General features: G+C 32.7%; 1 protein-coding gene across 3 annotated transcripts; it reads left to right on the top strand.

Annotated features, from left to right (window-relative positions):
* Window positions 1-446: 446 nt before the first annotated feature.
* Window positions 447-21,247, top strand: LOC120767724 (cullin-3). 3 transcript variants are annotated; one of them, XM_040093930.1, is made up of 12 exons: window positions 447-645; window positions 837-1,184; window positions 2,580-2,963; window positions 3,026-3,289; window positions 3,343-3,840; window positions 3,897-4,067; window positions 4,129-4,299; window positions 4,377-4,491; window positions 4,551-4,702; window positions 4,760-4,983; window positions 19,998-20,136; window positions 20,212-21,247. In XM_040093930.1, exons 2-12 carry the CDS (start codon window positions 1,125-1,127, stop codon window positions 20,362-20,364), a joined length of 2,331 nt encoding a protein of 776 aa, XP_039949864.1. In that variant the 5' UTR covers window positions 447-645; window positions 837-1,124; the 3' UTR covers window positions 20,365-21,247. The 3 variants fall into 3 exon arrangements, with proteins under 3 accessions (XP_039949864.1, XP_039949866.1, XP_039949867.1); XM_040093932.1 differs by having other exon boundaries at window positions 447-665; XM_040093933.1 differs by lacking the exons at window positions 447-645; window positions 837-1,184 and adding an exon at window positions 1,640-2,483.
* Window positions 21,248-22,288: the final 1,041 nt, after the last annotated feature.

Here is a 22,288-nt window from a genome sequence, read left to right as displayed (position 1 = left end):
ATCTGTCAAATATTAAAATACACACGTTCTTAAGGACACAGTTATGTAGTTGTGCAGCTGCCTCAATAACTGTGTCCCTTAGAACTTGTATCTTTTAATATTTGACAGATGTCGCTTGCAGTCTGTCGCGCTCTATGTGCTCAGCACTTAACACTACGGTTCCGACGTTCCCAAAGCAGAGGGTTGCCTGAGGGTTGGTCACTTGTTCGATGAAATTTTAATATTACACTAAAACAGACTTTGAAAATTAATATATATATATATGCATATATTATAAAATATGACATTAATTTCTAAACAGTATTTTGAAAGTACAATATTCCACATAAAAAACTTATAAAATAATCATGCCTCATGAAATTTTTCTAATATGGTATTCAGTATTTTTGATGAATTCTTTTTCATCAATATTCGCATTCATTTCTTCCGTTGCTTTCTTTTATGCTCATTTTTGCAGCTTCAGCAACACAGATCTGCTATTTCGATAAACGTAATATTATTTTGTGCGATTGGTAATTTACTACTTGCATTTTAAATTAAATATGAAAACTCTGTTCATAATATGCATAGATTAGAAGCGTTAAATCTACGTAATAAATAAAAAATTTATTTTCTTACATCCTTATAATTTTGGAGACGTTGATGGTAAAGTATGATTAACATATGTATGTATTTACGTTTGTTATTCATTTTTATGTGAGCTTTATGAAAATATATTTTGGATACTATTTTTGTGAAACTATTGCATAGCGAAAAAATGCTTGTAATGGTAATTCGGGTTGCTTAAAGTAGTGATTTTTCAACGAAGTTAATTAAGTACATTCTTCAATTTATAGATAAATACTTTGAGGACTAATTGTAACATAAAGAAAATATTTTACTATTGGCGAAGAATATAACGTTTGGTGCCGTGAATTAATTTAGATTATATGCTGATATTATATCGGCAGAACACATCAATATCGAAAAACCAATATTTAACATAAAGATTTCACTTAAAAATTACAAAACGCGAAGTGTTATTTTACTGAAAAACGGCGATCCTTTGTGTTGGCGAATAGTCATCGTACTTATTGGTGTGTTCAAAAGAAAAAGTGGAGGAAAATTGTCGTCGATTACAAACCATGAATTTGAGGGGCACCGCTCCCAAGAAGGAGGGAAAGATGCGGATTCGCGCTTTTCCGGTAAGTCACTTCTTTGTAGAGTAACACGTCTGTTTGTTTACACTTGAAATTGTAATAGTTTTCTTTGTTAAATATATGAACAATTGTTTACTTATAAATTATATACAAAAATAATATGCAAAAAATTTAATTATTATAAAATTTTAGTTATTGTTGTACTATATATAAATATTGTCAATTGTTTAAAAATTAATTTATGTTTACATTTTTTGACCGCTACTGAAAAATATGTATTGAATGAAAAATGGCTAGATTTTTTTCAGAATATATTTAAAATTAAATTTCTTTCGTGGTGAATCCTTACTTTATGGTTTAAGTTTCTATAGCTTACTGTGCAATATTTGTCAAAGCAAAATCTTTTGTCTTGGAAAAAATTAATTTTTCAAGAAGTTAAGACAGAAAAATTATTATTTGTGAAAAAACGACATCATTCGTTTCAAATTTGTAAAATTTACAAAGAACTAAGAGTGAAGGATTCAACGAAGGGAATTGATCGCAAACTAATAGCCCATAAAATTCTACTGCACCAAACTATAAACTTAAATATCATTTGATATCAACATTGTTTTCATTGGAAATAAAAAGAGAGAAGTTAGAAGCGAATTTAAAAGAATTGATGTGTTAGTAGAAAGAAAATGTTTGAAAACCAAAAAATCTAAACCAATGTTTAAGAAAAATAGATTTAAGAGACAACGACGTCGTTTTGCGGGGAGTAGAAAATATAAAATTTAATAGTTAAAATCCGAAAATACTAATAGCAGCTAACGAACTGGTATTATTACTAGTTGTACTTCATTAAATCAAGAAAACTTGCGATAAATAGATATTTTTTGAGAAATTTGACGTTTTTTATACGACGTTGGCCTGCCTGCACGTTTGCTCATATATTTCGATTTCAGCCGTTCGTCCCATTACGAACATTAAAGGCAAATCGGCAAACCAATGCCCAAAGATAATAAACCTGGATCACAAGAGCGTCAAAAAAGTTTACTATTCACAAACAGCCAAAGCTGTCATTCGCCTAGCAGTTCTGTGAATAGTGGTCGCTATCGCAAATTTTTTATACGTGGACGCACAACAGTGGGTGTTCAGGGTTCAACAGCAGCTAGCAGTGCTGCACGTGAACAACGCTGCGCATTACAATCAACTCCACAATATGCTGGCGCAAGTGCAAGCTTGCTACATGTCGGAACTGTTTGCAGCGTGTCCGTGGGCTTAAATTCTAAGCATCAAAAACTTTCTGAAGTTCAACGAAAGTTCCCTCTTTGGTTGCCGGAGTACAAAACGAACGCTTTTAATGTTAGCTGAATATGTTTTTCTTATTTTTTTCGTAATTAGTTAGTACTCTGAGTTCTTTATTACAATACTAATTATTTTTTATTAAAACGATCGCAGGCTTCTATGGATGAAAAATATGTTGAATCGATTTGGGCAAGCTTAAAAAACGCTATACAGGAAATACAAAAGAAAAATAACTCTGGATTATCTTTCGAGCAATTATATCGGAATGCATATAATATGGTGCTACATAAGCATGGCAATCGCTTGTATTATGGCTTGCGTGAAGTCGTTTCTGAGCACTTAGAACAGAAAGTGCGGCAAGATGTGCTTGAAAGTTTACATAATAACTTTCTTCCTAAGTTAAATCAAGCTTGGAGTGATCATCAAACTTCTATGGTAATGATACGTGATATATTGATGTATATGGATCGTGTTTATGTGCAACAACGCGAAGTAGATAATGTTTACAATTTGGGCTTAATATTGTTCCGAGATCAAGTATGTTTGATTAAGTTAATTTGCTATCACAAACCGAATCTTTAACCAAAAAATATATATAGATTGTGCGTTATTCAGAAATTCAAAAAGCTCTACGAGAAACATTACTTGGAATGGTTATGGACGAGCGAAGCGGAGAAGCCATCAATCATCTAGCGATTAAAAATGCATGTCAAATGCTTATGTCGCTGGGAATTAATACACGATCCGTATATGAAGATGACTTTGAGAAACCATTTCTTGCGCAATCTGCATCTTTTTATAAGTTTGAATCACATAAATTTCTTAACGAGAACAATGCGGGTGTTTATATAAAAAAAGTCGAGGTACTTGTTATTTTGCTATTGTTAAAGATTTTTGTAAAGCTTTAGTTTTTCAGGCTCGCATACAAGAAGAATCTGCACGTGCGGCCCTGTATTTAGATAAAGACACTGAACCGCGTATCGTTAAAGTTGTCGAGGATGAACTTATTAAGAAGCATATGCGTACCATTGTTGAAATGGAAAATTCTGGTGTTGTTTATATGATTAAAAATTCAAAAACAGAGGATCTTGCCTGTACCTATAAACTATTTTCACGTTTAAAAGAAGAAGGTCTCAAAGTAATTGCTGATACAATGTCATCGTATTTGCGTGAACAGGGAAGAATATTAGTGAAGGAGGAAGAAAATGGGAATACGAACCCAATAACTTTTGTACAGAATTTACTCGATTTAAAAGATCGTTTCGATCAATTTTTACACCATTCATTCAATAATGACCGATTATTTAAAAATGTAATATCAGCGGATTTTGAGCATTTTTTAAATTTAAATCAAAAATCTCCCGAATACCTTTCTTTGTTTATTGATGATAAACTTAAAAAAGGAGGCAAAGGTGTAAGTTTTATTTTTACTTCTGTTCTATCTGTTGACTATACTGATCAATATTGCAGATGAGTGAACAAGAAATAGAAACAATTTTAGATAAAACCATGGTACTTTTTCGATTTCTCCTGGAGAAGGATGTTTTTGAACGTTATTACAAAACTCATTTAGCCAAACGCCTGCTGCTAAATAAATCAGTTTCCGATGATTTTGAGAAAAATATGATATCAAAATTAAAGGTATTTCAGATTCAGATTTCATATGTCAATACTACAATTTCTTTCTTTCTGCCTTGTGCAGACTGAGTGTGGATGTCAATTTACCTCAAAACTTGAAGGAATGTTTAAAGATATGTCCGTGTCAAACACCATTATGGAAGAGTTTAAAAACTATGTAAATGTACACAACTTATCATTATCGGGTGTTGAATTGACAGTGAGGATCCTAACGACAGGATTTTGGCCCACTCAAGTATGTAAATTATTAATAATAAACTATGAATCTAAAATCGTAATAAAAATGGTTTGATTGATGAAATAAAATTGTAGACTGCAACACCCAACTGCAATATACCTTCTGCACCACGTGAGGCATTTGAAATATTTAAAAAGTTTTATTTGGATAAACATTCGGGCAGACAGTTAACGTTACAACCACAAATGGGTAAAACAGTAAATAATCTATACTATTTTTTATGTGAAAATAAGTTTTTTATGAAATAGGCACGGCTTATATTAATGCAGTATTCTATGGTCGCAAAGTGGATAGCGATAAAGATAAAGACGGTCCTAGTTCAAGCATGTCATCCAGCTCAAATGGTTGCACGGTGCCAACAACAACCCGTAAACATATACTACAGGTGTCCACGTATCAGGTATTTAAGTTGTACGACTTAAATGTGGTAAAAAAATTTTGACATTTTCAATTTAAGATGTGCGTATTAATGCTGTTTAATAACCGTGATGTGTTAACTTATGAGGATATACAACAGGAAACTGATATCCCTGAACGGGAGTTAGTACGCGCACTTCAGTCGCTGTCAATGGGGAAACCTGCACAACGATTACTTGTGCGAAATTCAAAAACGAAGACAAAAGACATCGATCCAACAGATGAATTTTATGTAAATGATGCATTTGTTTCTAAACTCCACAGGTAAGAATTGGTATGTTTAAAATTTATACAAAAGGGACAGGTTCGGTATGTATGGTCTCTTGATCAATGGGTCTGTGCGTTGTGACATCAAATTGTATATTACTATTTTCAATATTGATATTGTATTACACTTTTTAGTACATATTATCAAACATATTAAATCATACTATCACGATAGAGATAATATTAGCGATCATTTTCGATTTTTTACGTAGTGTGCAATGTTTCTCTAATAAAGATATGCAATTTCATTATCAGTTTGATTGTTGCACATATTTACTCACTAAAGAACGAACGTAAAATACATTTTTTTTGCCATACATACGAAACAAGACTGCCTGGTATGGTTACTTTTACTCAGGGATTAAAGAGGTCGTCCAAACAAGCAAGTTGGGCAATTGTCTGGGGCGCAAGAAATTTAGAGCGAAGACAAGACTACCTGGTATGGTTACTTTTACTCAGGGATTAAAGATCTCGTCCAAATAAGCAATTGTCTTGGGCGCAAGAAATTTAGAGCGGCAAATTTTCTTTGCATATTTTATTTATTTTTACTTATTTTGTTTGAATAAAATATAATATACTAGCTGACCCCGCATGCGTTGTTCTGCTTGAAATTATGCGTTTTGAAATGAAAAAAAGTTGAATTTACGTTGTGTTAAAAATCATTTATTTCCGATTTTTCTAAATTTTTTTCAATGTAACGCAGTTTGATAAACAACATTTTTTGGTTTTTATTCCGGTGCGTAAATGTACAGAGAAGATGGTTTTCCAAGTCGGGAACACGCCACGCAATCGTAGTTACGATAATTTGGCCAATGTTGGCATAAACATTCCTGATGAGTTCATATTTCGTTGAAGTGAATTGACAAAAGGTAGGTGTAATTGATATCAAACCACTGGAACCAAAATTGCCTATTTCCAATTTTTATCGAATACGATGTAAAATGTCTTCGGCAATGTAATTTTGTTCGTATTCCATAATTGACGCGGATTTGAAGGCTGATATCATCGCGAAAGTGTGCGAACTTCAGTGGCATGCGAAGCAGCTATCGAATCGTCCATCGTTTGATTCCATTGATTATCATGTTCCAGCAATTGTAATTGCTGGCATGCTTCTCAAAAAGTTGCACACACTCTACCATTCACAGTACGCAATGACTTAAATGAAATTGAACCACGTACATTTATCAATAGCAACCGAAGGTATAAGCAATCGTCGTTTTTCGGGTGGATTATGTAAATCGTCATAAGGAATTAGTTGAAAACACACCTGGATGTCAATCTACTGGTTGGCCTTGCTTCAAGGCATTTCCGAATAGAGCAATGTTCTCGCAAACGAATCACTGACGCAAGTTGAAAGAAGATGAAGAAAAAACTCGTCAATGTCAATTTTGTTGTTGGAAGTGTTTCCGCTGGCTGTACTGTATTCTCTGGGTTGAAAAACGCTTTTTGGCCATTCTCCAAATGAACTGCGAGACGCACAACAGTCGGAAAACGTTCATCAATTGCAAAAGTAAATACCCTACAAAGCGCTTTATTGCAGTTCACGTATGGATCATTTGATCTTCAAAGAACATTTAAAAAATAGAATTGGCCAAATTGGTCCAGGCGTTGTTGAGTTATGCGCTTAGCAACACATTTTGCGATTGATTTTTATATTATAGACGCAACTTTCGTAATTTTTTCTTACATATGAACCTTCTCCTAATAATAACAAATACAACAAAAAAGAATTAGTGAAATCGGTCCAGCCATTCACGCGTGGTGCCGTGACCAAGGGAAAAATGAATTCATTTTTATATTATATACATATATATGTAGATAGATATATTATTTCAATTACTTCATTTATATAAAATTTATAAAAGTGAAATTTATAATTTCATATTCTCGCATATTTTCAAAAGGTAGCACCTAGTGGTTGTTGTATAGTGTACGTTGCTAAACGTTGATGGCATTTATTCTGTTGATTTGCCCATATAACATATTTATGTATGTATGTACTTTCGATCAGAAACGACACAAGTTCGATCAAAAAACAGGAAATACAGTTCAATTATGAGGGGAAAGATAAGCCAATTCGTGGTGCTAAGCTAAATTATAAAACTAATTTCTATTGTGCCATTATTGATACTACATTGTCTTCAATCGATGGCAAATACGATCAGTTAGAGCTAGTTAGAGGAGAGTTTTAGGTAAGGAGCCATTTTTGAACATTGCAAAAAATTATAAATGTTATTAACTCACGGTGAATTGACGGATATAGTTGTAACATATGTATTTGTGTAACGAAATACAAGCTTTTGGCCGAAAAAGTGCATATAAAACTACACCACTGGACATTTTGAATTATATTTGGTCGAACGAATTAATATATTATAACTCAACGATTACCCTTCTCTCGGCCAACCGATGCGAGTGCAGCATCCGCATACATGCAGAATCAGCCGAGTCATGAAACAGAACAAAAATTACAACAGCTAAGATTTAAAATATGTATGTTATAAACAATTGTTACGATTTTATTTAATGAGCGAAAGCAATATATGTAGTCTTTTTAATTGCGAAATCAGATAAATCAAATGAGAATTAAAATCAAGACATATGTATGTATGCGACGGAATGGTTCGTTAAGTTCAAATTTTTATTTATAATATTTTAACAGCAAGGGCTTGAACTGCTCCGAAAAGGGAATAAAGTGCTATTATTTTTATTTGAATAATATAATTATTTTTTATCAATAGAAAAAGTATATAGACAAACAAGCAAGTTTGTTAGCTAGTAGCGAAATATCTCCTGTCATCAAACAAACAGTCGTCGCACTCGCGACTTGGCTCTCACGTCAGTCATAACTTTGAAGTTTTTATTAATATGAAGACTAAAATTATGTTTAGGGTCTATAGTATCTCCCAAATCAATAAAGTTGTCAAGTTTGCGTGTTCATTCCTCAATATTTTTTCAGATTCGTTTCTTTTCTCGTTCTAACCATAAAATGTGTATTATTGTCTATTCTTCTCAAAACACAAGTTTGAGTGTTGCCTAACGGATGTTGATTTATCGTTTTTGATACCTATTTTTCAAATAAAGGGTCATGTAAAAGACTGGAAAATTTTTACAAGATATAATGGAATATTTAGAATCGCTAAAAGTCGCTTTTTACATTCTTCATTTGAAGTATTTGATTTAAAAGCTTTAGGTCATCGAGAAATATCTTTAATATATAACGAACAGAATCGGCTCAAGATGAACTTGTGAACCAATTAATTGCATGTAAAAGAGTTTCATTAAATATCATTCATTCTTATTGAGATAAGAAAATAGTCATTAAATAACTCTTGACTGAAAACCAAGAAGATCAAGTGTTTGCTCGAGAGTCAAGTGACTTACTTTATCGAAAGTTTTGCTAAAGTCGGTATATATGTTGTTGTTGTTGTTGTAACGGCAGAAATTCTGCCGAGTTGACAGTCCTTGGCCGGATAAAAATCCGGGTCCGTTCCGGTTTCGTAGACCCGACTGTCGTGGGAACGGGCGGTATATATAATATCAGATGCTTATTTCCCTATAACTCATTGAAGCGTGGTTTATAAATTCAAGCAAACTTGTTAGAGTAGATTTCCATGATTATTGATACAAATATTTGTAAATGAAAAAACAAAATGTAATTCCCATTTGGTTTTTTACTGATTATTATAATCCTTACTATCTCTACTAATATTATATAATATTATAAATGTGAATAATCACTACATAGTATAAAACAAAGACGTTTTATCTGTCACTATGTCCCTATGTATGTTTAAATCTTTAAAACTACACAACGGATTTTGACGCGGTTTTTTTTTAATAGATAGAATGATTGAAGAGAAAGGTTTATATGTATAATAACATTTCTAATGTGATGTCGTAAATAATTACATTTTCTCCGCATAATTTCGTTGCAAACGCAGGCTGAAGCTAACGAGATTTATCAAAATAATGCACTAAGTATTGTACACATTGATGGTATATGTCTATCTCTTATAGATATCCTACACTAACTTTTGTTTGTCATTTACTTTTTACGACAAATAATGGCTAATTTTCGAACCGATTTTAACAAATACGGCATTAATCCTTATCCAATCAAATACCTTAAATACATTGTTGAAATAAAATATATCTATATGGCTCTTTACAGGATATGATTTAAATGAATATTTTCGAAGATATTACATATTTAACAAGTAAGGAAGGGCTAAGTTCGGGTGCAACTGCACATTTTATACTTTTGCAACTTGCAAGAATTAAAGCCAGGGAAATAACTTAAGGTAAAACGTCAACCAGATGATCGCTCAAATTTATTCATATTAGGCACAAAAATAAGCTGTCATGATTAAAACACGCTCTCCCAATTTCACTAAGATAACTCAAATATTGGCTGATGTATCCAGCATAAAGTCACCTGTAAGTTCGAAAATCTTTATATTAGGTCTATGGAGGCTCAGGGAAGTATTGCCCGATTTGACCAATTTTTGACATACAGAAAGGAAGGATGATCCCTGAATTTAAATTATATACCTCACACATTCACCAATATTTTCAGTCAAAAGTCAACTATAGATACTGGTGTCCACATATTCGGTACCTAGGGTCTTGACCAGTTTTGGTTGGATATGGACAATTTTTGGTCAAAAGGTGGTGGTTACTTTAAGGGAATTATTATTGCAAAATTTTATTCCGTTATATTAATTATTCTTGATTTGTGTACTGGAAAGTAAAAGAATCAAATAGAATTTTAAATTGTGTTACATATATGAGAAGTAGGTTGTAGTCCGATTTTGCCTATTTTCACACTGTAACATAGGAATGTTCTAAAATGATACATACTAAATTAAGTCGAAATCGGTTGGTTGGGTCCCGAGATATGGGATTTTACCAAAGAGTGGGTGGTGCCACGCCCATTGTCAAATTTTCACACCGGCTCTCATAAAGCCTTCTCATACCATCTTGGAGGTAAAATTAAATGGTTTTGGTATAACCAGTTATGGATTTATTGCGCTTTTAGCAATTTTGAACGATCCGCCTCCGTTATATGGGGAGTTTGGGATAAAAGGCCGTAAATTAGTTTGACGTAAGCCAAGTGAAGCAAACAACAAATGCAATCTTTATCCAATTGTGAAACATGGTGGTGGTGGTGTGATGCTCTGGGGCTGTATGTATGGTTATTAAAAGGTACAAAAAGTTTAAATTTTACTTTGTAACGCCTTTATATGTTAACTGCTTGTAGATTTTTGATCGCTTGCATTTTTACGTCAAAACGTTATCTCGTTCGTCTGTTTTTCAAACATGTGCAAATTGTTTCGGCGCCATCAAACTGTATAACAATAGTAAATATTGAATTGAGTAAATTAATTAGTTTAGAAAATTTTTTTAAATAAACGTTTTCAAATTGGCTGCTTCTAGACTTATGACTCTGAATGTATATAGAAGATATTCGTGTTAGTAGCACTATTTATAACTCAAGAACGGTTGAACCGATGTAGCTGAGAACCAGAGGACAGACATAGGATTCTTTTTATCTCTTTATGCTAAAATTCAATACAATTCATAAATACCAAAATTATATATCAAATCATAAGCATGTGTTCAAAATTCATGTAAGAATCATTTGAAAATGTTATTACTTCAAAAAAAGAAAGATATAAGTAAAAAAAATAACAACACAGCTAATGCGGGAGAACACTGATTTATACTGTTGGCAGGTTTTAGTTAGGACGAACCCGAAAGATATTTTTAATATCACAACAAAAATGGCATTGACATTTTCGTCGTCAAGGCATCGCGGCTACTTTGCTAGATTATGGGCGAAGGACACAAACTCATTCATAACAAACCAAATCCGACATCTAACATAAAAAATAGCGGAATAACTGCAGTGTTGATAAAGAGGTCGTTTATAATCGGAGCTTTCACCTCTTTAGGGCGTCCACTGCCTTCATTGTTCTTAGTGTACATTTTGCCTCTTTCCAACTTACAAAATATCTTTACAAAGGTTGATTTTCCTGGTACAGAGCCGAAATTCAATATTGTATTTTTCCCCCAAAAAGCAATGCTTTATTAACACACGAAATACCTTTTGAACCATTAAACTAACACAAGTTGCTACACCCAAAATGCTTTATCTTATTAACTAATAATTCCTCAGTTGCCAAATTTGAATAAATATCATTGCATAGTACCATCTATGTATCAGTCACAGTTAAGCGCGACTCGTCCACTAGCAATGACATATAGTATTATAAATGTGAATTTAAGTTTGTTTATTACGCTTTCACACCGAACTTTGGACACGTATTCGTAATCATCCATCCATGGCATACCTAAGAAAATAATTATTTTTAGATATATATGTATGTTTGTAAACTTAATTTAAAACAAGAAAAAACGTTAACTTCGGCTGCACCGAAGCTAATATACCCTTCACAGGTGCATTTCTTTTAGTAACTATGTGTACAGTTTGTATGGAAGCTATATGCTATAGTAAACCGATCTGATCAATTTCTTCGGAGATTACATTGTTGCCTTAGAAAATAACATATACCAAATTTCGTGAATATATCTTGTCAAATGTGAAAGTTGTCCATACAAGAACTTGATTCCGATCGTTCAGTTTGTATGGCAGCTATATGCTATAGTAAACCGATCTGATCAATTTCTTCGGAGATTACATTGTTGCCTTAGAAAATAACATGTACCAAATTTCGTGAATATATCTTGTCAAATGTGAAAGTTGTCCATACAAGAACTTGATTCCGATCGTTCAGTTTGTATGGCAGCTATATGCTATAGTTAACCGATCTGAAAAATTTCTTGGGAAATTACATTGTTGGCTTAGAAAATAACATATACCAAATTTCGTGAATATATCTTATAAAATGTGAAAGTTTTCCATACAAGCATTTGATTCCGATCGTTCAGTTTGTATCGCAGCTACATATATGCTATAGTGGTCCGATATCGGCCGTTCCGACAAATGAGTAGCTTCTTGAAGAGAAAATGATGTTTGCAAAATTTCAAAACGATAGCTTAAAAACTGAAGGACTAGTTTGTATATATACAGACAGACGGACAGACAGACAGACGGACATAGCTAAATCGACTCAGCTCAACATACTGATCATTTATATATATACTTTATAGGGTCTCTGACGATTCCTTCTGGGTGTTACAAACTTCGTGACAAAATTTTGTAAATTTAGCAAAACAAAAAATGCATCGAAAGCGGTTTTGCTGGTTACCACCATCATCACAAAGATGATCATCGCGGTATAGTATTCGTGTATTTAGTTAATTACAATAGTATCGGGTAGTCGAAAAAGTATTTTCGTATTTTGTCAATAGATGTCGTTGCAGCCGTATATTTCCAGTGCTACCAATAACATTGTGTCATACCATTTAGTGTTGGAAAGGTGAAATTTTAAGCTTGATTTAGCCAAAAAAAAAAATATCGGGGAAGTTGACAAAAAGTTACAGTTGTTCAAAAATGAGTGAAAATAATGAAGAAATTCGCTATATTTTGAAATTTTTATATGAAAAAACGAAGAATGCTACGCAAGCCACCAATGAAATTTGTTTTAATTGTTCTTATGTAATAATGTCTCCAGCGGAAAAATGGCAAAAAGTGCTCGACCAAAATGGTACATATTTGTTTATTTATTTTTTATTAATTTGAAAAAAAAACAAGTTGAAGTTTGATTAGAAATACGAAAATACTTTTTCGACTACCCAATATTTGTTATTTATTTAAGGGTTCCAATTCGAGTGAAACTAGTTATTATAATTTTTTTTGAATTTTGAATACATAATTGAAATTTACAAATATCGCAGTATAAATATATAAATTTGATAGTTTTTTTTGAGCAAAATCAAAAGGTAATTTTAAAAATTTTAATATGCTCATTTCCTAGAAGGAAATAACGTAATATTTTTGTTGTATGGGGTATTTAACACTTTTTGGTGGACGAAGCTGTCACATACAAATTATTTAAACTCTTTTCCTTTTTTGCATCGTTTAAAAATACTCAAGCGTTTTTCGAGTTATTCATATTTTTACTTCATGTCGGCGGGCACGATCAAGCTTATGTAAAGCGAGCGTTATAATTGTTGCGCTCCTCTCATATGCTATGTTGAATTGGCTTTTGAAATTTTTGGTAAATATACGTTTAGTAATTGTCAGGTAAAAGAGCTCTTAAGATTTTTCGAATAACCAAAAACCGATTATTCGAATATCCGGTTTATAACCGTTCGTATGAATATTAACCGATTAATACTATTTGAATAATCTTACCATTGCGGCTATTCGAATAGTTGCTCTGCTGCGAGTATTTGAATAAATAAAATTGTTTGAAAAAACAAGCAATATTTGATTTTTACTTGTTCTAAATTTTGTGAAAATGGCAATTGTGCGCGTATATACGGCAAAGTTTCTGTAAACAATGTACAGTAGGTAAAAAAGTAAGTTGTCAAAGTGAAATATGAATCAGCAAAATTAGTAAAATTTTAAAAAATTTGTAAACATTTTTTCAAAAAAAAAAATATTTTTTTTATTGAGACGATATTTCAAAGTAATTTTAAAACAAAAAATAAGTTCATTAGTTTTATAAAAGGAAAACATACACACATGCAGTTAATTGCATGTCGAAAAAATAAGTTATCAAATTGTTTAACCCCTTGACGTATCAATTAGCGCAACGAAATTCGCTTCCAACTGTTTGCACACAACTTGCACTAAACAAATCAGTTTAATGCTTACAAACTGTCACACGCTTGTTTTACAAATTTACAAAAAATAAAATACTACGATTTAATTTTAATGCGAAACAAAAAATATGGATAATTACACAGTAGATAATGCACTCAACTGCAATAATGTTTTTTGTTTACATTATTAGCGGAAAACAAGAAAAACGTTAGCTTCGGTGCAACCCTTCACAGGTGCATTTCTGTTAGTAACTATGTGTTCAGTTTGTGTGGAAGCTATATGCTATAGTCAACCGATCTGAACATTTTCTTCGGAGATTACAAAGTTGCTTTAGAAAATAACATATACCAAATTTCGTGAATATATCTTGTCAAATGTGAAAGTTTTCCATACAAGCATTTGATTCCGATCGTTCAGTTTGTATGGCAGCTATATGTTATAGTGGTCCGATATTGGACGTTGCGACAAATGAGCAGCTTCTTGAAGAGAAAATGACGTTTACAAAATTTCAAAACGATATCTTAAAAACTGAGGGACTAGTTCGTATATATACAGACAGACGGACATGGCTAAATCGACTCAGCTCGACATACTGATCATTTATATATATACTTTATAAGGTCTCCGACGATTCCTTCTGGGTGTTACAAACTTCGTGACAAACTTAATATACCCTGTTCAGGGTATAATAACGGGAAAATTTCAATTCTATTTTCATCAAATGTACACTTTTACGCACCACGAGCCAGACTCGTGATAATCATGTTAGGCACAAAAATTGTACCACGAGTCAAACTCGTGGAAATACGTCAAGGTGTTAATATCCACAATGTCCATAATTTCGTCTTGCTAGTGATCTAATCGTTGTTGCATGAAGTTGTCAAGCTTCAAACATTAATTTTGAGGAAAATTATTCCAAATGTTATAGATGCAGTCCTTCAAATAAACCAGGTTTTGGTGTTTCTCTTCACTTATACGCATATTGAGAATTGCCCAAGCATCTTTAATTGGTGACAAGTCAGTACTTTGAGAACTCCATTTCAATACACTCATATTTTCATTTTGTAGATGTTCTGTGATGACTTTTGCAGTATGAATGGGCGCGTTGTTCTGTTGAAGAAGGATATCCGGTCCAATTAGTCGGTGACCCTCGGGGATGGCGTACTCCTTTAAAGTATTTAAACAAACTTCCAGGACTACAATATTGCCACGGCCATTCGCAGATAAGCAGCGCCAAATCATTAAGCCCTTTTCCACTGACTTAACTGTGAGTAAAGTGCACTTGTATGATAGTTCTTGTTCGGGTGAGCGTCAAACGTAAACCATACCGTGGGAATAACGAAGTGTAATCATCGATTCATCAGTTCAGAGCACTTTATGCCAAATCTTTTTAGGTTTTGATATGTGCTCTTTATAAAATGCTTGTCGTTTTTTTATTTGCCTCATTTACATAGGTAGGGTTAACTTTCTTGCAACACGGCCGTGAATATTGGCTTGGCGCAATCTGTTATGGACAGTGCGCACTGAGGGGACTTTCTTGCCTTTTTTTATAAGCTGGGCTGAGGGGATCTCAGCGAATTGGAAATATCCAAAATTCGTTTATCAACTCTCTCCGTTGCAATTTTTAGGCGCCCCTATCTCTTCTTGCTGATGACTCGATTTCCTTTGTTGTAGCCGGCAAAATCTTTCCATATTGCGACCTGGGTTTTATTACATTTTTCAGCAATATAACGCCGCGTGTGACCATTTATGTAAACTAATTATGGCTGAACGCTCCTCATTCGTTGATTGTTTAAAATTTACCATTTTCAAAAATTTTTTTAATTCACCGTAAAAAAATCGTCTCAATATTTAAAAAAAAATATTTAAAAAAAAACGAAAAAACACACCAATTCAATTTCAAAATTTATAAAATAAAGAATTCTTGCACTTTTAATGCTTTGTTGTAGTTTATTTTCCAGTTTTAATATTTTAATATGAAAAATACTAATTACTGCACTTGATACCTTTTTCCACGCTCTGTGACTGAGCATTTCTATAGAATGCCACGCTAATTTCTTACCAGGACACGTAGCCACTAAAATCATCAATTGCATCAATTGCGGTTCTTTGATAACGGTACTTTCCAAACATATACAAAAATGATATTCGATGAAGTGAAAAAGTATAGAGCGTTTAAAACAGCGCTGGTTATTTTGATTACTTACTTTTTCTACCTACTGTAGATTAATAAGTGATCAGAAGCCCAGTTGAGTTGAGTTTTGGATGGGTGTCCGTCCGACATATCGAGTTGCATCTTGGTGCGGAACACCTGTACATGTACGTGCATCCAAGAGTAAGCGGTCTCTATTCACTATTTGAGACATTTAAACAAGTTACTATTTACAACAAAGTCTCTAGTCTTTAGTCACAAAATAGTGTCTCAAACTTGCACCTGATAGTTAGCAAGCCACAAAAGAAAAAAGGAGTCTCGTTGCCATATACTTACAGAGATTAGCAAAAATAGATTTTCGTTTTTTTATACTCTCGCAACAAAGTTGCTAAGGTGAGTATTATAGTTGTGTTTGTAAGTCCTAAAACTAAAAGAGTCAGATATAGGGTTATATATACCAAAGTGATCAGGGTGACGAGTAGAGTTGAAATCCGGATGTCTGTCTGTCCGTCCGTCCGTCTGTCCGTCCGTCCGTGCAAGCTGTAACTTGAGTAAAAATTGAGATATCATGATGAAACTTGGTACATGTATTTCTGGGCTCCATAAGAAGGCTAAAATCAGCCCACTGCCACGCCCACAAAATGGCGAAAACCGAAAACCTATAAAGTGTCATAACTAAGCCATAAATAAAGATATTAAAATGAAATTTGGCACAAAGGATCGCATTAGGGAGGGGCATATTTGGACGTAATTTTTTTGGAAAAGTGGGCGTGGCCCCGCCTCCTACTAAGTTGTTTGTACATATCTCGGAAACTACTATAGCTATGTTAACCAAACTCTATAGAGTCGTTTCCTTCAGGCATTTCCATATACAGTTCAGAAATGGAAGAAATCGGATAATAACCACGCCCACCTCCCATACAAAGGTTATGTTGAAAATCACTAAAAGTGCGTTGACCGACTAACAAAAAACGTCCAAAACACTAAATTTTACGGAAGCAATGGCAGAAGTAAGCTGCATCCAGGCCTTTTTTAAAAATTGAAAATGGGCGTGGCGTCGCCCACTTATGGACCAAAAACCATATCTCAGGAACTACTCTACCGATTTCAATGAAATTCGCTATTTGATATTTTCTTAACACCCTGATGACATGTACGAAATATGGGTGAAATCGGTTCACAACCACGCCTTCTTCCAATATAACGCTATTTTGAATTCCATCTGATGCCTTCTCTGTATAATACAAATATACATTAGAAACCAATGATGATAGCGGAATAAAACTTCACACAAATACGGTATTTGAAAAATATGTAAATGACGGATAGTGAAATCTCGATTATCACTTTATCAGGCGAGAGTATAAAATGTTCGGTGACACCCGAACTTAGCCCTTCCTTACTTGTTATATTATATTATATTATAAATCAATTTCACATAAATATCGTAAATATTCTGAAACAAAGTGAACATATATTATTATTTTTAATGGTAATTATGCTTTTTGACTGTGTTATAGAAGATTAGAAGATTTAATATTTGTTTTCGACATTTTTATTTTCATTCAAGTTTTTATATATCTCTAAATAGCGAAATGTAACAGCCGATGAGACCCGTTCGTTTTCAGTTGAGAGATTTTTGTGACTATCGCGTACTGAATTGCAAAATCGTCTCAAAACACAAAAATTGTCTCTAATTTAAAATTTAAATTTTAGTGATTTGTGACTGTATCACAGTACAGAATTCCGGTGTTAATGTCTATATGTCATAAACTGTATGCGATTTATCGACCAAACTTGCTAAGGAGGAATTCCTCATATAACGTGAAATCAGAAGATAACAACGCCCATGTCCCCATCACCGGAAATCAAATTATTTCGTTAGATAATTGCTTTTCCCAAGTAACGCTGTGTGGATTTTTCGAAATTCAAATTTTTAACACTTTGCAGGAAAGCTCGTTTTTTTCATATTAATTTCTTATTGTAAAAGAAAACTATAAATAAAATTACCATTTAAAAAAAGGTTAACTTGTGAATTATGTTTAGAGATAGAGTTGAACATATCAAAATAATCTGCAGTAATTTGTGGTAGTAGTACTTAAGGATGATGTTGACATCGAAATTTTGCAATTATGTGTATTTAAGGTGTGCAATTTAACTTCCAGAAATTGTGGAGGCCGGATTATAACTTTTAATACTTGGGTCAAACCACATCAAGTGGTCCATGAAAATTTCGCAAAATCACCGATTTGAAAATTAGCAGTTCATTAAGGAAGGGGATAAGACGCATAAGCGCTCGTAAGCTCCCGACATTTGTGCCACAAGAAAAGCATTAGCACATTGCGCAACGATGAAAAGGTTACTAAGGTTGCAAGCAACGTAAATAAGGGGATTTTGGAAAAATACTATTGCAAAGTATTCTCGGTATGCATCGTCCAGCAACATTGCAAAATTATGCGTTGTATAATTTGATGTTATAGAACACTCTCATTGCAAAGTTTACTTTCGCAGTAAGCCGTTTTATATTTGCGAACGTATAAAGATAAAAATCATGAAAATAAAATCAAATAGTATTATTAATATATTTTCTGATATTCTTTGGCAAAATCTTTGAATTAATTTCCTAATTTAGTACAAATTAATAGGAAAGCTTATTAAACTGACTAAAATAGTATAACAACATGTTTTAGAATGTTTTTAATATTAAAGAGATCTTAAAAATTTTCCAATATCTAACTATATATCTATATGAACTAAAAAGTCTTTAGGATGCAATTTTAGGTGGTTGAGCATTTAAATTTGTTTAATTGAGAGAAAATGTCCAGTGTAATTACACAAGACAACACAGCTGTTCATTTTGCATGTACACAATTTCGTTGTGGCCATACTAATACCTTGCACTTCAATGAAATTTTAAGATTTTGTCCAAAGTGAAATTTTTTATGCAAAAAATAAGTAAATAGGTAAATGTATTTGTTTTAAATTATCAATTTTTATTACAATTGATATAATAGAGCTATTTTATGCTTTTATTTGTAAAATAACGTAATGTTTGTTGGAGCTTTGACTAATTTTACATTTTACTTATTAGTGGCATCCCTCCTCTCTACTGTCAAATATAAAAATATGTATATTGAAGTTAGCGAGAGCGACAACTGTCGGCCTGCAGTCGTGTAGACGTGTAGCTGTCAGAATAACTGTGTCTATAAGAACGTGTGTATTTTAATATTTGACAGATGTCGCTTGCAGTCTGTCGCGCTCAATGTGTTCAGCTCTTCACTGTCGTGCAGTCATGTCGTGTTGCTCTCTATTCGTTCTTTGATCTCATAGTACCTATCGGTTCCTGCCTCTCTTCTCTCTCAGTTTGCGGAATACGATCAGACCGTTCTCAGTAACTTTCTTCTCAGTTGTCGCTCTCACTAATTTAAAAATATTTCTAAATTTGCCGACAATAGAGAGGAGTAGTGATGTCACTAATATGTAACATGTAAAATTATTCAAAGCTGTAACAAACCTGACGTTATTTTACAAAGAGAAGCATAAAATGCTCTGTTATATCATTTTTAATAACAATTGATAAGTTTATCTATTTACTTATTTTTTGCATAAAAAATTTCTTTGTGAACAAAATATTTAATTTCATTGAAATGATATGGCAACAACGAAGCTGTGTACATACAAAATGGACAGCTGTGTTGTTTTGTGTACAAGCCGGCTATTGTTATGTCGCTGCCTTCTTACAAATATTCATGGAGCAGGCTTCAGCACATACGCGTCGACTACTTCAAATGACGCTCTGGCACATACACTTGCCTACAAAATATTAGCACCCGCCATACAAAGTACATGAACTAACGCTCATACATTCGACATAGTACATAACATAATAATCATTGTTATAATTAAATAGATAATAAAATTATGGTATTATGGTTAAACTCTTATTTTTTTATTAAAGGACTTAGCCGACCTCACTTTTGTATAATTTAATTTGTCAATAAATAAAAAAATATACATAAAATGTTTGCCCTTAACCATTTTATATTGCATTTATATTTAAAAAATTTACTATACACTTATACTTTATTATTAAGTTTGAGTTTTTTATGTCTGCTTTTATAGAATTAAAATTCAAACTGTTGCCGCAAAGGGAGAGACTGAACCTGAACGCAAGGAAACGCGGGGTAAAGTAGATGAAGATCGCAAACATGAAATTGAAGCAGCTATTGTTCGTATAATGAAAGCAAGAAAACGTTTACCGGTAGGAAAATCAATATACATACATATTCCTTAATATTGACAAATACTATACCTATCACTTAAATTGCCATTGCAGCACAACTTGCTTGTATCAGATGTAACATCACAATTGAAATCGCGGTTCTTACCGTCTCCTGTTTTTATCAAAAAACGAATAGAGGGCCTTATCGAAAGAGAATATTTGGCCAGGACGCCCGAGGATCGAAAAGTTTATATATATTTGGCCTAAACACTCATCTAGCTTTACTCTAAAAAAAAAAAAACGAAAATAGGAGACGTGAATAGTAAAAAGGGTCTTAAGTAAAGAAATAGCTACTTTGTTGTATTGTTGCATCATCTCCACATAACATATGATATTGCAATGGATATATTTACAGCTAACTTTTTCGCCATTTCTAATTTCCAGAATAGTTCCATGTTTGTATGCTAAAATTTCGATCCAAACATTTAACTTTGCTCATCAGTTATATTATTGATTTTTGTTTTGCGTAATCCCACTTCTTAAAAAAATTTCACATAGTTTTTTAACTTCCTAATAGAAGAAAAACATTAACTATTACAACAGAATACAAATAATTACTTATTGCAAAAATTGATTGGGTTTTTAGTGCAAATATCACAACTTTGTCGTCGTTTGGTGTGACTGATCTCGGTGATAGTAATTTTTGTTAAAATCTGAAAGCGATAAATTAAAATGTACTTTTTACTTCTTAATTTACAAATAAGATATTATGGGTGGGCAACGCATTGTAACGAGATCAATTACGAACTTCACCTATGCGATGATAACAATATCAATAAGAACAAATGAACAACCCAATGCATGAAGTCAAATGCTAGAAGTTCAGAAAGTCCATTAACTTCATTTAATTTGGTGACTTTTTATTTGGTAATGTTTAAAATATAATGAAAGGTATTGATGAAAATAAAATCTACTCAGACCCAAATAAACTAGCTTAGGGTTTTATTTCTTTTCGCTTATTTCTCTTTTATATACTACTGGTTTTAAATGTGTTGCATTATTTACTTCGATATGGAAAATATGACTTAGTTGAAATGTGAAATAATTGAATAATGATACACTAAAATATAATTAAGACAGTATATTTTAAGATTGTTGTTTTAATCTTACTAGAAAAGAAAAGAATATTTCTTCCTTCGGAAAAAGTAGACGTTAAAAGAGTGCAGTCGTATCATATTAATATTTAGAAAAAAATACATACATATGTATGTAATTGTGGTCTGTTATACCGTGGGTTGGTATGGACACTTGGTCGTATCATGTCAGTTGTACATCCCAAATACAAATAGCTCCCTATTCAATTAGGCGCCCTTCCTTCAGATTTCCACCGATGCTCAAAAACCTTGCGGAGAACTGTACTCTCGCATGCTTGAATATTTCTATAATTGTAAACCTTAAAATTATAGTGGGGTTACGATAGGTCGGATAGTTCAATCACTCTATTGGGAACAATATTTTTTTAATGTATCAGATGACTTCTGAAAAAAAATGCAAAATTTCTTAACTCTTCACTTTGCCGTTACACATTTTGATGATTAGCTGGGTTCATATAATAAGTATAATATAAAATATCAGAGTTTAGTAAAATTAATGTGATTTTTACTTCCGTTAGCATTTCTTGTGAAGGTTAGATAAATTCCATTTATTTTAGAAAGAAATAAGCTTCGGACATTAAAAATAATTCTTATAGAGGAGGTAGGGTTTGTCCATTTCCATTTTCGGTAATTTTAAGACAGTATGAAGAGGAATAGTACAGATCAACTTTTCACAAGCCGAGCAAATATTGATCAAATGTACATAATTTTTAATTTTAACATGTTATCTCTGTTCGAAAGCAACGATAACTACTACTAAGATGTACATGCAAAGATATCTTTTTACTTATACGGGTGAGCGTATAAATGTTCAAATTAGAAGGCTAGAGAGGCTTGTTACATAATAGGTTATCATTACTTGAATAGTTGGGTGCCCAACTGAGTGAGAATCACACCACTGTATTTAAGTTTATGAGTCACTAACACTCGTGATTAATTTTACCAATTAAAAAACATAATTTTAGCGGATACGAAATAAGTGATAATTTATTTGTAATACAAATTCCGGTTACAACAAATGGAATCTTATTGAACAA

Source organism: Bactrocera tryoni, chromosome 2 (assembly GCF_016617805.1).
Source record: "Bactrocera tryoni isolate S06 chromosome 2, CSIRO_BtryS06_freeze2, whole genome shotgun sequence".
Classification (NCBI taxonomy): domain Eukaryota; kingdom Metazoa; phylum Arthropoda; class Insecta; order Diptera; family Tephritidae; genus Bactrocera; species Bactrocera tryoni.
Note: the sequence above shows the minus strand (reverse complement) of the source record. Positions and strands in the feature narration are given on the sequence as shown.